The 18,199-nt window shown below is 46.5% G+C and overlaps 1 protein-coding gene across 3 annotated transcripts in view; it reads right to left on the minus strand.

Annotated features, from left to right (window-relative positions):
* Positions 1-2,231: 2,231 nt before the first annotated feature.
* The window catches only part of PPP1R7 (protein phosphatase 1 regulatory subunit 7), a 32,749-nt gene continuing 16,781 nt past the window's right edge, over positions 2,232-18,199 (minus strand). For all 3 annotated transcript variants that reach the window (XM_087424572.1, XM_004427749.3, XM_087424573.1), the window contains one exon: positions 2,232-3,412. In XM_087424572.1, the coding sequence (XP_087280698.1) occupies positions 3,236-3,412 (177 nt within the window). In that variant the 3' untranslated portion in view covers positions 2,232-3,235. The remainder of the gene's footprint in view (positions 3,413-18,199) is intronic.

Below are 18,199 nucleotides of genomic sequence, written 5' to 3' on the forward strand. Positions count from 1 at the left end.
TCCTATTTCCACACATTCTGGGAGAGCCAGCATGTCCTTCTATAATGGACATGCAGTTCACATGGCTGTGGCCTGTTTGGTTTCCCAGGGTGGACACCATGGCTGTTTCCAGTTGGAGAGCAGTTACCGCAGCCACAGGCCCAGCTCAGGTGTGTGGGGCTGCCGGCTCTTTTTGAGGCTCAGGGCACACGTGGGGGTCTCTCTGCCTGGACTCGGCCACCACTGTGCCCAGGGCCTGCACTACTGGACGGGAGGGGGCAGCTCCCAATGTGGACACTTTGGCTGCCCCAGTCCACTCCCTGTCCCCCGGACCACCCCCCACCCGCACTATGAGCTCGTTTCTAATTACCTGATTTCCGGTGGGTGCATAGTGATGGCTCCCTGTTCTGGTTTGCACTTCTCTGATGACCACACTGGGGACACTGTGTGGCCCACAGTGTGGCTGCTTGGCCCTCTGGCCTCTCTGAACTGCCTGCTCTTGTCCTCAGCCTGTTCCTATCTGGGTTCCTGTCATTTTCTTTCATTTGTGGGAGTCCCTTACGTCTCGGCACTGGGCCCTTGCCAGTTTTACCCACTGCAAATGTCTCTTTATCTGCTCTCTGTGGTCTACTCATGGTGTTTTGTTCTATAGGAATTTTACTCTTACATAAACAAATCCATCAAAATCTTGTCTTATGGTTGTGCTTTGGGGTTTGAAGCTGCTCTTCTCCACTTCTCGCTCACAAATAGATTTTCCCGCTAACTTTCTATTTTCCCTTTCTCACCGGGGTTCTAATCCCCAGGAGCCGCCCTGCAGATGATGTTAGGCAGGGTCTGGTGCTTTTCTCCCCCAGTGTGCTACTGTGCCCACCACTGTCTAGGAGACCGTCCATTCCTCCTCGACCCGTGGGCCAGCTTTCCAGCCACCAAGCCTCTGTCCAAGGGTCTGCCGGAGCTGACTGGCCTCCACACTGTCTTTCCTGTGGGTTTGCAGCTTTCAGAATCTGCAGGAAATTGCCCCTCTTGACTCTTTTCCAGAGTTGACTGAACCTGTTCGAAGTTTCAAGGCTCAATGTGGAGCTTTTTGCTTTGAGTTTATGAGTTTCTCAAAAAATGAGATAGCATTTTGATTAGGATTGTGCTGGATTTAGCACAGCTTTTCCCATCCCTTCAACATTTTAAAAACAATTTTTAAAATGTCTGTTAAAAAACGGATGCTGGGTTTTGATCTGTGACATTCTGAGAGTGTCACCTCTACCGCGGGCACCTCCTGCCCCCGGCCCCCGGGGGCCACCTGCGGGGCTTCGGCCTGTGCTGCTCCTTGAGCCCCTGTCCTCACTGTCCTCTCTGCTTGACGCTTTTTGCTGCGTTTTCTCCTACTTGAGAGGTGGATGTTTTGTGACATTTTTCTGTGCTATTAGTGGTGACCCTAAACTTACATTTTCCCATAAACTTTCTTTATAAGCTGTTTCTCCCTTTCCTCTACACCAAGGTGAAAACGTGTGCAATCCTCACTTCCACTTCCTACCTCCCAGATGAAGACAACAATAGCCTTGCGCTTCAGATCACCAGCTGTTTCTGTCGAGGTACGTTCTGTGCCTTGTCAAGAATTCTGCCTTAGCATTTGCAAAGAGCTCCACAGCCACGGCAAACGCACCCTTTTAAACCAAGTTCTGCTGGTTCTAGTGCTTCCCGCTGCTGCTTCCACACCATATCTTTCCCTTTCTTCAGTTCTTTATGTGGATTCATTTTTTTGTTTGGTGGAGGACTCCTCAGAATAACTTTTTCAGCAGGGGCACCCAAATCATGCATCTTTGTATCTAAAAATGTCTTTCTTTTGTTCTCAGACATGGATGGTGTTTGGCCAAGGGCAGAATTCTAGGGACATGATCCAAAAGCTCTTTCTGGGGCCACGCCCTACCTAACTGTGCATTCCTCATCAAGAGTTTGCTTTTCAATAGGTAGACGCTCACAGACTCAGGTCACAGAATTTATTTTGGTGAAGATTAGAGTCAGGAACTGGACATGACCTTAACCCTTAGGCCAACCACTGCCATGTCTACAGCTTCCCTGGCAGCTGACCGCCCCGTCGCCTGGAGCCCTCCCACATGCACTGCCTGGCTCCCAGTGTAGCCTGTCCAGTGCCATTCCGCAGGAGCTAGAGTGGTGCTGGCCGGCAGAGCTTTCTGTGGTGGTGGAAGGGGCTGCCCCCAGCGAGACGTGGCTATTGAGCACTTGGAATGTGGCCAACGTGACCAAGGAACTGAATTTATTTTGTTTCATTTTAACAAATTTAAATTAGAACTGAAGCAGCCACATGTGGCAGCAGGTGGCTCCCATACTGGACAGCGCAGCTCTAGAACCTTAGAGGTAGAAGGGACCCCTGGCGACCAGGATTCAGTCCTTACTCTGCGGAGGGGAAAATCTGAGACCCCGAGAGAAGACAAGGTCCTTGTAGCATTAAATTCAGACCCCGGGTGACTACTGATGTAAATTCTATAAAAAACAAGCTGACACAATGATGGGGTAAGCATGGGAGGCAATATTATAAGTGGCCAAGAGGTAAGCTCTTTGGAGAAAGACTCTGAAGAGAGACTCGGGTGGGCTCCTGTTCTGTCGGCACACAATGCAGCCGCGTGCGTGGGAAGCATTCCCCCTCTACCACAAGGGCAACATCAGCCTCAGAGGACTGAGTGGGACTGGCTGGGCATGCCCGGGCAGCAGTCGGCAGAGGCCTGGCACATGGCCACTGCTCTTTAAGAGAGCTCTGAGGGTCCCAGGACACAGGGCGGAGTCACTCTTTACCCACTCATTGGTTTGTCTGCTTTCTAATACATATAATTTTTTTTTAAAATGGCATCAACTGGTCTAAAAGACTACAAAGCTCTTGGCCTTGAGGGCCGGCTGGAATTGCCCAACTGCCCACCCGGGCAGCACGTGGATGTTTTAAAGCTCTCAGACCCACCGTGTCACCCTTCTCAGGTGGTGGCCGTGACCTCCGAGAGAAAGAAACCCAGAAACGGATGTGTGGCACAGTGACCATCAACGATTACTAGGAACACCGTGTGCAGGAGGTAAGAGGAACGGCATCCCAAAGTGGTGAGCAGTCGTCACACGTGGCAGTTACCACTCAGTGCCTTTTTATTGCCATTGGGTTTGTGACTGTTGCTATAGTGACGATTTCAGGAGCAACGGGTGGATTAAAAAACCATGGCTGGGAAGTTCTGCTGAAGAGGGACCAGGTGAGGAGCAGGATTCAGAACCTGACGAAGGTGGCGTCGATCTGCCGCACGGTGGGGAGGGCCAGCATGATCTTCCGCCGATACTGGGGGTCCTTCTGCAGGGGGTTCCGCTCCAGGTACACCGTCTCCAGGCTCTTGGCTCCCTTCAGCTCATCAAGGTCACTCCAGCTCTCGAGGAGATTGTCGTTCATCTGGGAGGACACACACAGGCGCACACATGCATACACACAAGCATTAGAAAAGCCTTTAGAACAGAATAGCCCGAGCCTCCCCCCAACTACCCCCCTCACATCTGGAGGAGGCCACAGAGGCTCTCTAGTCCTCCCCACTCAGAAGACAGTGTGACTGGTATGCAGCCTTCCCTGGCACCTCATGGAACCTTCCATCACCTCTTGGTACATCCTGGCCATCTTGCAGTGGTATCCTGAGTGGAATGTACCTGTTCACGCTCAGGACCTGGCCACGTCACCATGACAGGGGCAAATCCAAATTGCGATCAGCAGAGAAAAGAGAAACAATGCTGATGACAACACTGACCCCCTTCTCCAGGCAAATGTTAAAGCAGGTTCAGTTGTATTTCCTACAGATTCATTCTCAGTAATTGTTCCTAAGGCTGGATTGCGTCCTCCGATTGTAACATGGTCAGCAGATCAGAGGCCACTCCACCTAAAACTCATGGCTCTCCCGTAAGTTGCTGCTATGGCTTGTTCCACTAGGATGCCCCGTTGCTGGTTTCTGCGGTGTAAATGTCCCCACCACGGCTGATTTCATACTGCCAATGCAATGTCCTCAGGATGTAAAACTTCAGGAGAAAGTCTCAGAGGTCTGAGTTGTAGGCTCAAAGCAGGTGAGATTTCACCATCCTGGAGGGGATCCGCCTCAGCCAGGAAGAGTTACCTTACTTTTCAAACCATCGTCAGGATGAGGGCAGGAAGGGACTCCAGGTTCAGCATGCCCGTCACAGCGTCTGCACACGATGCCGCTCAGTCCACACCTGTCTGTCTAGCGGCTGCTCATGGCCCCTCTGCTGTGGGCAGGGCGGGAGGCTCTGAGAGAGGAGCCACCCTGGTTTCTATTAGTTTCCCAAGAATATGGCAGAGGGATGAGTGAAAACAGACAATAGAACCACCTCTGTGAACGCAAGATACACTCAACTGCCTGAGCAAAGTGTGAAGGTGAGAGGGCTGAGGTCGGGCACATAGGACCATCACCACCACGACTCCAGGCAGCAGTGTGCTGGCAAATCGTCAGCAACCAGCTCCCAGAGAAATGGAAAAGCCCTGATCTGTAGTGTCTGCCATCTTCTGTGGTGTAAATACCCCACCGTGGCTGATTTCATGCCACCAACGTGACGTCACATACCACGGCGCTGGGAAGAGAGGTACAGTCGGCTTGGCACAGCACTGCCCATGGGGGTTTGGGATGACAGGGACTTCAAATGAGGGGCAAGCTGGAAAGCTGCTGTGAACTCACTAATCACTAACAAGGGGGTGCCAGACTAGCTCATATTCTGCCGGTCTGACCCCCACTTCCAATCACCCCTGTTCTAGACATCATGCTTTATTTAAGAGATGCCAGGCCTCAGAGCTGCCATGTAAACACTGGGTGGAAAGAACAGGAGGCTCCTCCTGAAGGAGAGGATCCACTTGTGCTCTGCGAACCCTCCATGGGCGCAAGTTACAGGGTGACAGATTTCAACTCCACGCACAGAGAAGTTATGACAAGAACTGTCCCCACGTGGGACAGGAAGGAAGTGGAGGCATTTGAGGAACCCATCAATGGCTACTTGCTGGGAACACTATGGAAGAGTTTGAGTGAGCACTTGATTAAGTCTCCGTGAAAGAGTCTCCCAACATCGATGCTGAGGTTACGGTTGTAGGTAGGAGTTTTGTGACATCACCTCACAGCTGGCTCTGAAACCCGCACACGGTGGCTTAGCATCTGGAACAACCATTTCTTCTACATTGACTCACTGAACAAGCACTTGAGAACCTGCTATGTATCCGGCTCTGTTTATGTGCTGGGGATTCAGCACGAAACAAAATGGGTGGGGGTGATGATGACCGTGGGCAGGGTGGGGAAAGGGTGGGCAGGAGGCAGAGAGTGATACTTTCGGACTTTGACTCCTAAGTGAGATGGGAGCCCTCAGCTACTTTTATGTTTTAACAGGACCACTCTCTTATGTGGCGAGTATTCTGCAGGGCTGCAGATGAGGTAGCTATTTTAATGGTGCAGGTAAGGACGACAGTGGCTTGTGTCAAGGTGGTAGCAGCAGAGGCAGGAAGAGGTTGGATTCTAGATAGATTTTGAAGGTAGAGGCCAGATGTTGGACTGGAACATAAGAGAAGGGGAGAAATAAAGGAAGGTGCGAAGATTTTGGACCTGAACAACTAGAAGGCTGGAGTTAACGTTTACTGAGATTGAACAAAACGGAGGAGAGCTTGAGGAGAGAGGCTCTCGAGGTCAGGTGTGGACATACCAAGAGAGTGACATCTGGAAGCTAAATGAGGAAAGTATTTCAGGAAGAACAGTGATCAAATGTTGTCTACTGAGAGGAAAGAGTAAGACGAGAGATGAAATCTGGCCATACGTCTGCTGATAGAGTGATATTCAAAATACGTGAAAGACAAGGTGTGGCACAGGCACCGACAGTCGGAATGAGGGTGGCGGGTGGCTGCAGGCCACTCCTGAGCAATGGCGAGAGAGCTGGATGGGGGTGTCCAAGAAAGAGGGTGGAGGTGAGGAAATGGACAGCCAGGCTAGAGCATCTTCTGAGGAGTTGGGGCTGTAAAGGAGAGCAGAGACAGAGGTGGTGGTAGGGGTGGGGAGCTGAGGCCGAGGGAGGGCTTCGAGGATGGGAGACACTGCAGCATGTTCGTGTGCTGATGGAAATGATTTTCTAGCAAGGAAGAGACTGAGATGTAGGGGAGAGAGGGGGCAACTGCTGGAGGGATGTCCTTGAACGCAGAGGGGAGGGCACAGACGAGGCGAGGCTGTGGGCATGGGGGTGGGAGTGGGGAACTCTCTTCAGCAAGGACATCAGTTGAGGGTGAGGAAAGGGTTGTTGAGGATGGAGGAAACCAACCCAGGGGAGAAGAGCAGACGGGCTCAGATGAAAATGCAGGAAGACTTGGGGGGCAGCACTAAGGCCTCATATGAGGGTTAAGTTAATACACTGGGGTGGTCCCAGCCAGCACCTTTTTGTTCTTTCCGTTACACGCGGCTGCATGGAGTTCTTCAGGTGAGTCTACCAGAGGAAGGCAGGGCAGGGGAGTGATGCTAACAGTGGCCCCAGGATCTAAGAGAGGGAAGGAGGGGTGAGCACATGAGAAGGCAAGACACAGCAAGAGAGTGGCAGGGTCATGCCGCAGGTCCCGATGGGGCAGAAAGCTGCTGAAGGTGACAGAGGGGGTGAGCAGGGAGGACCACGCTGGTGGCTGGAGAGAGGGGTGCTTGGAACTGTTTGGGAGGGGTTGCGTGTATTGGTAATAAGACTTAGGACCAGGTCATGGGGTGGGTATCTGAGGAAGCAATGGTGGAGGACATAACTATGATTTTCTTGAAGATGAGGTGGTCAAGGAAGCCAGATGCCAGGTCACTGGAAAGATCACACATGTGGATACTGAACAGCAAGAACTGGCACAGGACCAAGTTGGAGGGAGCGAGTTGAGCACTGGTGCCTTCAGGGAAGGAAGAGGATGACAGCCTGGGAGTGGAGTGAGCACACAAACCAGCAGTCGTGCGGAGGGAGGGCTTTAGGGAGGAGGGGAGAACAGTCTGGGGGTGGTAACGAGGAGCAAGAGACCACCACACACCTCCAGGTCCAGAGACATGAGGAAATTGTGACTAAGAACCTAGAGCTTGGTTTCTTATGTCTTCTTTTTCTTGAATATGGATCACATTTTCCTATTTGTATATCTAGTGATTTTGGATTGAACACAGGACATTGTGGACAACATGTTGTAGAGACAGGATTCTCTGGAGAGGGCTGATTCTTTTGTTCTAATAGGCAACTCAAATACTGGCTGATCACCTTCAAGCTGTGCAGGCTTGGTTTCACACTTTTTCAGGGCAGGTCTGCAGAAAGTACAGGCCCCTCTCACTTGGTGGGAACCAACCCCCAAACTGTGCCTCCTCTGGAGATACTGGTGAGCTACATTTTAGGCTTTATTAGGGTGGGTTTGGAGGAGGTCACATCTGAGCCTGTGGTCCCTACCCCTAGGGCATGGTCTTTTTGGTGTCTAGCTGGATGCCAAGGGCGTTGGTAAGATCTCTATTTGGGTGGGGGTGCAGCTCTGCTCTCCCCCAGCATAGCTATCGGGTGAGCCATGAGTGGGGGTGCTCTTGTGCCCAGACTGCCCAACCCTCAGCTGTGGACCAACAGGGGATCCCCCCAGGGACTGCTGGGGCCCCTTCTCCGCACAGCTACCCCCTCTCTCCAATGTCTTATCTTAAAGACTCCAGCTGCCATAAACTTTGATCTCTGCTTCTACAGCTCAACAGTACTGCCATGTTCTGCTGGGGAAACTGTTCCGAGGCAGAGAGCAAGGCAATCATGGGCTCACTTTTTCAAACTGCCCTGCTCTCAGGGGCTGCAGCCTTGTGCTGTCTGTTGTGCAAGGCCAAAACAGGGTTGTCTCGTATCTTTGTGTCCGTTTATGGCAGGAGGGCTAGTCTGGTACCAGTTCCACTGTCACAGCCAGACTGTCTTTAATAACTTACTACGCATTACGAAATCTCCCGGAGACGAACATACAGTGCAGAGTTTCCCACACTCACCTATTTAAGGAACCCTATTTTCACAGAACTTCTTGTGGGCCTAGTGTGCCACCTGTTTTGGAAAGTCTAGATTTCCAAAACTCAGAGCTCAGCCCTTGTGGAAGGACTGAAGCCTGCTCCTGAGAGCTGAATCTCGAGGGACCTGAAACTCAGAACAGCACTATGCAGTCAGCCTGAGTGAGGGCCTCCACTGGAAGGGATAACAGAGAATAGCTATTTTAGGACAAATTCTTAAATATTATTCTATGAGGTGTGAATCTATCACACTACACTTGTGCAACTTGAGCGGCTCACACGGCCAATTCAAAGTGTGCACCATTAGACCTAAAGGGGAAGCACTCTGTCCACACGGCTGTGACTGCAGTTGGTCAGTTAATAGAAGGAGCCTGCTGAGCAGAGAATCACTAAAATGATGCACATACCTCAAACACTTTTACCTTAAAACACACAAAAAGTACACCCATTTAATACAAGTAGCAATATTACATTGTTTAGAAGAAATCAGATTTTTTTGCAGTAGTCTATTTAAAGCCCTCTTCATAATAGCACTAGTGGCTAACTCAGGCTTTCAGCTCTGGCTAGGAGATCATGTAGCTCCCATTTCCTCTTCTTTTTCAATATATACATTTATTTGTATCTGCCACACACTGTGTGCTTCTTGTCTCATACATCATAGCATTTCCAATGTTTTCTCCAGGATTTAGTAAACGTGGAACTGAGAATTTTACTCACCACCAATGGTACACTGTAAATTATGTCTTTGATACAGATAACTTTTAGAGATTCTTATCTTTGTATTTTTTGCAAAATGGAATTCAAAAGCATTCACTGTATTGTCTCCATAGACATTCCAGGCAGGGGTAAAGATGTTACACTCACTGAGGAAAAAAAGATGGCCTTATATGTTTCTCTTTTTGAGTCCTTCACAACTGGGATGTAAAGGAGCATGGTTTGGAGTGTGACCTTCCAGGTACATTCATTTTCTTAAAGAGTATCTCCCTAGGAGGTACAAGTTTTAGTCTCTTCTAATCTAGAACATTTCCCACCTCCTTCTCATATTTTCTTTACGTTAAATGAAATTGACCCTTCAAAGAATCCAGTTAATTGTCCTGTGGAATGCCTCTCACTCTGCGTTTATCTGCTTGTTTCCTCAGGGTGTCACTTAGCCTGTTCTTTTAGCCCCTATATCTCCTGTAAACTTGAAGTTAGGTCTAAATGCTTGGTTAAATCAAACATTTTTTGCAAGAATGCTTTACAGATGAATCAGTTTGGGGGACACAGAGTTATCAGACTGTCCCACTATTGGGGATGCTAAGTCTGATCATGTGGATAAGTTGGGGACCCCTGATGACTCTAGGCAGCACACTTTCCCTTCGCAATTAGCAAATTCTCTGAGGGATGATACTCGGCACACGTGCAAATATCCAGCTCATCAATGATTTCAGCATCCAATGATGATCCCTGCCTGAATCAACTACTGGAATTCTGCTAAAGAACGTCTCCTTCACTGACGTTTCCCTAGCAGATTGTATGGTGGTTTTCTTTTTTTTTTAAAGATTTTATTTATTTATTTTTCCCCCCAAAGCCCCAGTAGATTGTTGTATGTCATAGCTGCACATCCTCCTAGTTGCTGTATGTGGGACGCGGCCTCAGCATGGCCAGAGAAGCGGTGCGTCGGTGCGCGCCCGGGATCCGAACCTGGGCCGCCAGCAGCGGAGCGTGCACACTTAACTGCTAAGCCACTGGGCCGGCCCGAGTATGGTGGTTTTCAAGACCCAAACTTCATAGGATGTATGTATTTCCCACTACAACGGGTTTTTGGCTAATATTTATATAAAAAATATACAGTTACTTCCCCCCAAACTCAGTAACATTTTAAACAAAACAGAGGTGTGGGAGAATTCTCAAGATATGTTTCAAACACAACTGGTAAAATGTCAAAAGCACTTATTTTTGAAAATCTGTATGACATTTCAACAAAGGGGATGTGTATCTTGTATGTTGCTGGTGTCAAAGGTGTCTATTACTTCATATAAAGCTAGGGATTCAAGAGAGAGCGAGCAAGAGAGCCTCCAAGACAGAAGCCACTCTTTTCATACCCCCACCATAGAGGTGAAATTCTGTCACTTCTGCTGATTCTGTTGGTTGGAAATGAGTCAATATGGCCAATGCACGTTCACGGGGAGGGGCTTACATACAGGCGTGACCGCCAGGAGGTGGGGAGTACTGTGGGGGCCACGTTAGCAATTGTCTAATTGCTATGATTCTATGATACTTTTTTCTCTTTGTCAGGGGTCACATTTTCCTGCTTCCTTGTACACCCAGTAATGTTTCATTACTGGATACTGTGGATGCTACACTGTTGAGAGTCTGCATTTTGCTGTCTTCCTTTAAAAAGCGTTGTTCTAGCAGAGCTTCTTCGTCCTGTGGAGGCTTGGTCATAGGCTTTGAGAGAGTGCCTTCTCCACTCTTGATGTGAGGCTGTGCCAGCGTGTCGATGGAATATCCGCAGTTCGACATAGTCCCTCCACTCTGGCAGGTCAAAATGCCAGCGTCTCCAAGCATTGTCTGGCTTCTGGAATCTCCATCTGGCTTGCAGTCCCCACAGCTGTCCTCTGCCAGGCCTTCCTGAGTCCTGCTCTGTACACGTGCAGGTTATCCCTCGGCTGGTTCCAAGGACTCCGTCTCTGTGCCACTACCTCCCTGCCAGGAGCCTGCCCTGCAAACTCCACTCTCTGCTGCCCCTGCCCAGGGAGGCAGCTGCTCTGTGCAAAGTGCCCCTCGGCAGAGAACCAGGGTGAACGTGATGCCCACCTCATGTGTTTCCCTTCTCTCAAGGCCCACCACCTGAAAACAGTTTCTGTGTATGCTTGGCCATTAGTATAGCAGTTCATGGAGGGATGGTAAGACTGACGGCCACTACTCCTTCATGCCTAAAGCTGGCTTCAAATCCAAATTGAACATTACGGTTTTTTTCTTAACTTATTTGATTTCATATTTGTATCTATTTTCTTGTACATGGAATGTTAGCTAGGATCCTACTCACATTAGTATATTCATTTATCCTATAAGACGTTTAAAATAGTTTCAAAATTATAATATCAACATTAGCACTAATAAAACTACTGAGTGAAGTTCAAGATTCTTTTGGAATTATTTTCGTCCTTAGAATATCTCGCACAGGGGCCGGCCTGGTGGCTCAAGTGGTTAAGTGCACGTGCTCGGCTTCGGCAGCCCGGGGTTTGTGGGTTTGGATCCCGGGTGTGCATCGACGCACTGTGGTAGTGTCCCATATAAAGTAGAGGAAGATAGGCACAGATGTTAGCTCAGGGCCAATCTTCCTTGGCAGAAAAAGAGGAGGATCAGCATTGGATGTTAGCTCAGGGCTGCTCTTCCTCACAAAAAAAAGAATCTCTCTCACAAAGGCCATTCAGTCAGAGTACTGTTTTCAAAGTCACTTACAATAATTCTTTCCTTTGTGTGGTTTTCGTACCAATCTGAAATACTAGTTAGGGTCATTTGTTTCACAGTTCATTTTCAATTGTAGGTTAAAATTTTTTTCTTAATGGGTAAAGCATTTTCAAAAGCCAAAACTATGCAAAAAGGTGTATTCAGAGAAGTCTCATTCCATCCCCCTGCCCATCTAAAGCCCTCAGGCCCCACAGGTAACCATTCACGTTGGCTTCTAGTAGATTCTCTTTGCGAAAACCAAGGAAATATGCATATGTTCTTGTTTATACATTTGATATATGTATATATGTATTTATTTATTCTCGGAAATACTATACTAAATACTAAATATTATTTATTTGGAATTTGTCCACGCTGATTTTTGTGAGCTGTAAAACGGGTGAAGAGAAAGCTATCAAGACGGCTCCCGACTCGGCTGCTGCCTTCCTGCACAGCCGTCTGGCCAGTGGCACCCAACTTCACTGGTTTCCTTGCTGGAAACTCCGTTGTGACCTCTACCTCTCCCTCAGTTGATCACGGATTTCTGCTGATTCTCCCACAACGTTTCTCTTGAACTCATTCCCTTCTTTCTGATCCTGCTGCAACTGCCTCAGTCCACGTAGGCAGCCTGTCAGGAGCGCAGCGCGGCAGCTTTGCCAGGGCCCCGGTCTCTGCGGGCCCCCAAGGCTCTCGTGAGCCACGGCACATTCTTCAGGAGCTTGCAGCCCTTCGCAATCTGACCTCAGCCTCCATTCAAACACATGCGCAAAAACACGTCTGTCTTTTCCATTTCTTTACCCTGATAAAAATGCTCATTGCCGAAAATTGGGAAATATAGCAAAGTATAAGATAAAAAATACAAATCATGCAAAATCTTGCCACACAAGGAAAACCACTGTTAATATTTTGTCATAGTTTCTTCCAGCCTTTTTCGCAAGCATATCGATTTTAACAGGGTTGATACTGCATGTAAGTTTTACTTCTTGTTCTTTCAGAACATACTTTTCTAAACTTTTTTTCCAATTACAAAAGAAATACACGCTTATTTTAGAAAATTTATAAGAACCAGAGAGTATAAAGAGAAAAAGAAAAATCAAGTAGACTTTTACAATTCAGAGATGCGGGCTTCTCGTTTCTGCATATTTCCTTCTAGTCTTTTTTTCTGCATGGGTGTGTGCCCACACGCAGTGAGTTTAAGAACAACTGGATCTCACCAAAAATACTTTGCATTTTCCTTTTTTTCATTAACACTTGCTCAAGAGGAATTTTCTGTAATTAAATTTCCCTTACAAACATCATTTGAAGGCCTCATTTTACAGGGTGGCATAATATTTCATCATAAGGGCAAATCATAATTTATTATTCCCTAAGTTGAGGAAAAGATATATTTACAAAAAATAAAAACACAAAGCTCTGGAAGAAAATCAGGTAAATGTTTTTATGAGCTTTGGGTTTATAATCTTTTCTAAACCGACACTAAAGACAGAAAACCAAGGAAAAGACACAGGTTTGCCTGTTTTTTTTGTAATCTGATCTTTTTCTTTTTTACAATGAGCAGACTTTTATCATGAGAAAATACAACAAAGCTATTTCCATTTAAAAAAAAACAAATCCTGATGTTTATATATTTTTGTACATAAATCTTTGTCTGAATTTCTCATCATTTTGTTAGGATCTGAGATGTGAAAATATCAAGACTCTGAATACCCTACAGATACTTGCACTACCCACAGTCATGCCAGCAGTCCCGAGAGTGCCTGTCACCTCACAGACTGGCTGCAACTGCCTTCTACAAAAGTCTGTCAACCTGACCACCAGAATACTGCACCTCATTGTTTCAGTGTATTTTAAAAAATTAATGAGACAGAAAATGTTTCATGTATTTACAAGCAACTGTTACTTCTTCTTTGTGACTTGCCTGTTCATTCTCCACTCCCTGTTTTCCAATGGCGCCTTCATATGAGCCGTTTTTCATATGATATCAACCTTCATCTGATACATTTATACAAGCACGCTTTCCAGTGTTATCTACAGCTGACCTCTACCCAACTGACCAACCTTCCTTTAGGATGTTCCTTCCTCTCACTCACCCAAGTATGCATCAAGCACTTTTCTAGGGGCTGGTGAGATAACAGGGGCCAGCACACAAACTCCTCTGCCCTCATGAGGCTTACATTCTACAGGGGGTGACAGACACACAAAAATAAAACTAACTAAATAAACAGGACTTCCACTTCAAGCCATGATGGAGTAACTGGTGCTGGACTTGCCTTTTTTGTCATAAACAGCTAGAAAACAGACAAATATATAAGAAACAACTATTTTCAAACATTGGACAATAGGCTACACAGGACAGTGATTCCTGAGAGAAGGGAAACAAATGAGGCGAGCTCCATGCTCATCTTGGCCTTCTGCCTGGAGGCACTTTCTGGACCACTGGCAGAGGAACCCAAGCAGAGCCTGGTGGCCACACCGAATTGATGTGGTGAATGTAGTTTGGGAAGGCAGAGGCAGCTGGAATTTTTGGAGAAGGGTGAGCTATGCAGGAAAAAAGCTTCAGAAATTCACAGGTGTCTCCTTGAATCTTGGACTGAAAACTACACTGTGAAAGGCAGAGTGAAACCCTACAAGACAGGTCAAAGAACAATTGCCAGGAAGCCACAATCTGAACAACGACCAGGGCTCACGCAGGGAAGGGACATGTTTGTGTTCTCACCAACCAGCGTGAGAGACCTTGTTAAATACCCAGGACATTCACTAGAGACCCAAGAAGGGTCACAGCCTAGCCTCAGAAGACAGGCTTCCCAGACTCATGCTAATAAAGCTTAAAACAAGCCTCAAAAGGATCAAGCAGTGACTTAACTGTCTGCCAGATAACAAGTCCAATACAGTCATGTGCTGCATAACAACATTTCAGTCAACACTGGACCGCATATACGACAGTGGTCCCATAAGATTAGTATCACGTAGCCTAGATGTGTAGTAGGTTCTACCATCTCAGTTTGTGTAAGTATACTCTCTGATGTTCACACAATGACAAAATTGCCTAACGATGCATTTCTCAGAACGGGTGTTGTTAAGTGATGCATGACTATACACTCTAAAGGAAAACAACAAAAATCCAGATACTCAGCAATTTAACATCATAATGCCCAGCACCTAATAAAACATTACTAGTCAAGTGAAGGAGGAAAGATTTAAGGAAACATGAACATAATGAGGAGAGAAATAGAATCTACAAAAAAACCCCCCAAATATTCTTTTAGAGTTGAAAAATACAACATCCGAAATAAAAAATTCACTACATGGGCTTAACAGAGGATGGAGATTACAGAAGAAAAGACCATGGCCTTGGAGGTTCAGGAACAGAAAACATACAAAGGGAAGCCCACAAGATGAAAGCCGGGTGGGCGGGGAGCGCCCAGTCTCAATGGTCTAACCGCCAACCAATGGACAACATATGTACAACTGGAGTTTCAGAAAGAAGTTGGGGGAAAGAGGAGTGGAAAAAACTTTTGAGGAAATAATTTCCATAAGTTTTCCACATTTGATGAAAACTATAAATTCAAAGATCCAAAGAGCTCAATGAACGTCAGCACTAGCACATCATATTCAAGTTGCAAAAAAATAACCGTGATAAAAAGAACATATAAAAAAGCAGTGAGAGGAAAAAGACACACATACACACAGGAACAAAGATAAGAATGACTCATGACTTCTCACCAGACACAATGCAAACCAGAGCACAGTGGAACAACATTTTAAAAGTGCTTTAAGACAAAAACCCCAAGAAACTGCCAAACTAGAATTGTATATCTGTAATACTGTCCTTCAAAAATGAAGGCAAAATAAAGAGATATTTTCAGGCAAATCAAAGCTGAAAGGATTGGTTTATAGCAGGCTGCACAACAAAATATGTTAAAATTCTTCAGATGGAAGGGACATACCAAATGGAAACTATACAAAAGAATAAAGAATGCCAGAAATGGTAAAATAAGTGTGTTTTCTTTTTTTTAAATTTCTTTAAAAGATAATTGATATAACAATGTATCATGGGGTTTATAACATATTTAAAAGTAAAACGTATGACAGCATTAGCTGGCGGAGAGAGGAATGTATTGTTGTAAGGGTCTTACATTATATGTGAAGTGGTATAATACTATTTGAAGGCAGATCGTGATAAATTAAAAATACACTTTGTAATTTGTAGAGTAATTGCTAAAAAAATAAAACAGAATATGTATAAGCAAATATGTCAATAGTGGAGATAAACAGAAAATCAAACAAAATTTTTTTTCTCAATCCAAAAAGAAGGCAAAATAAGAGAGAAAAAGGAACAAAGAACAGATGGGACAAATAAAAAACAAATAGCAAGATGGTCGACTTAAACCCAAATAAAACCCACAAATAAAAAACAAATAGCAAGATGGTCGACTTAAACCCAATTTAAGGTTGGGTTGCTTACATTTAATGCAATTAAATGAAATTGCATTAAATGTAAGCAGAATAAACACTCCACTTAAAAAGCAGAGATTGTCAGACTGGATTAAAAAAGCAAAATCTATGTATTATCTACAAGAAACACTTTTTAACTGTTATACAGACACAGGTTAAGAGTAAAGGGATGGAGAAAGATATCCATGAAAACACTAATCATGAGATAGATGGAGTGGCTGTGTTAACAGACAGGTAGATTTGCAGGACAAGGATAAAGAGTGACATGATGATTCATATGATAAAAGCATAATTCATCAAGAAGACATTACAATCCCAAATGCATCTGCACCTAATAAAAACCTTCACAATACAAGACACAAAAACTGATGGACCTGAAAGGAGAAACAGACAAATCCACAACTACGGTTGGGAGATTTTAACATTTTTCTCTCAGTAAGTGGCAGAACAAATAGAAAGAAAATCAATAAATACAGAATTTGGGTTATTAAAAATTTATTAAGACTGGTGTTTTACTCCTCCCTCAGAGACTAGCTAGTAGCTAAGTACATCTCACATGTGATATGAGCACAGAACAGAGTTTGAGAGTTCCTAGTTTGCAGCTTCCCCTCCTGGAACCCAATTCCTCAGCTGTGAAATGCGGTATTACCACTTGCTGCAGAGGGTTGTTGTGATCATTAGATCTGAACGGTAAGCAGTCTAGACACCATAAAGCACCATGCAAACTCTGCCTGTTTTTACTGTTTTTGTCTGGTAGTCTAAGAAACAGGATTCCTCAGTGTGTTATAGGGTCGGGTGTGATTCAGCCTCCAGTGACTGCCAGCCTGCCTGCCTCCCTGATAGTCGGGCTCCCACCCATGGGCTCGGCACCCCATGTCTCAGGCCCCATCCCTAGGCAGGGCATGCAGAACGAATCATACATTTCAGACACACTGCTTCAGTATTAGCTGGTTTCCAAAACCCTCTCCCTAAATTTTCTGCCAGGGGCCCCTTTCCTGTCGGCCAGGCGACTCTGTACTCCTTATTCTTGTCGTCTGGTTTCTACCTGGTTTCCTGGCCTCTTCAGAGCCAAATCCCTTTGCTCCAATCCAACTAGCCTACCACCAGCCACACCCTCCCTCAAGAATGGGCTGTACACTCGACCTACTGGGCTCAGGGTGGCTTGTTGTCTCCTCCGGCCCGGGACACTTTTACCACCTTTCAAATTCTGGTTCTGGTCTTCCCAGACTTGCTCTGGCACCACATCCTGATACTACCAAAGACCCAGTGCTATTAATAAGGGGCAAGGGACATTTTCACAGTGGGCCACTGTGTTCTAAGGAAACTTGGATGCTCTTTTAAGACGAGGAAAGGAAAACATACAGGATGTAGGCAGGATCAGCAGCATGGCTAGACGAGGAAGAATCACGCCCCAGACTGAGCACGAATCTCGGATCAGACTGAACACATCGAGGACCACATCCACTTCACAGTGTCACAGGGTGAAGCGTGTGCAACGATCCCAGCGAGGGCCATGAGCTCGGGGACAGGCAATAACCTCATGAGAATGCCCTAATGGAATCCTGACACTGAGGACTCAACTTGGTGATGTTGCAACCCCTTCAGAGGAGTCTCCAGACTTCTTACATCCTGCTTCTCTTCCTACTGGCTCTGCAATACTCCTTCTGAAAACCACACCTCCACCATGAGACAAATACAAGGCCAGCTCCAGCATGGCTGACTGCGGAAACCCATCCCACACTTCCTCCTGTGGTGCCAGGACATGTCTGCACTGAATGCATGGGCCCCTGGGCTGGGTTTGGAAACCCTTAGTCACATGGCAATTCTAGGGTCTCATCCTTTCACGTGCTCTGCAATCACCCAGAATCTTGTTAAAATGCCGACTTTGATTCAGTCTGCATCTGGGGCACGGTGGGGCCCAAGACCCTGCATTTTTTTTTTTTTTTTTTTTTAAAGATTTTATTTATTTATTTTTTCCCCAAAGCCCCAGCAGATAGTTGTATGTCATAGCTGCACATCCTTCTAGTTGCTGTATGTGGGACGCGGCCTCAGCATGGCCGGAGAAGCGGTGCGTCGGTGCACGCCCGGGATCCGAACCCGGGCCGCCAGCAGCGGAGCGCGTGCACTTAACCGCTAAGCCACCGGGCCGGCCCAAGACCCTGCATTTTTAACAGGCCCTGCGGTGATGCCGAGGCGGCAAGGACAACAGCAATATGACTGCTACAGCAGCGCCCAGCCCAGTCCCACTCTGTGCCAAGACTTACAGGGCTAGAGCCCCTCGCCGTCAGGCACAT

The sequence above is a fragment of the Ceratotherium simum genome, chromosome 37 (genome assembly GCF_057802395.1).
Source record: "Ceratotherium simum simum isolate JZ-2026a chromosome 37, ASM5780239v1, whole genome shotgun sequence".
Lineage (NCBI taxonomy): Eukaryota > Metazoa > Chordata > Mammalia > Perissodactyla > Rhinocerotidae > Ceratotherium > Ceratotherium simum.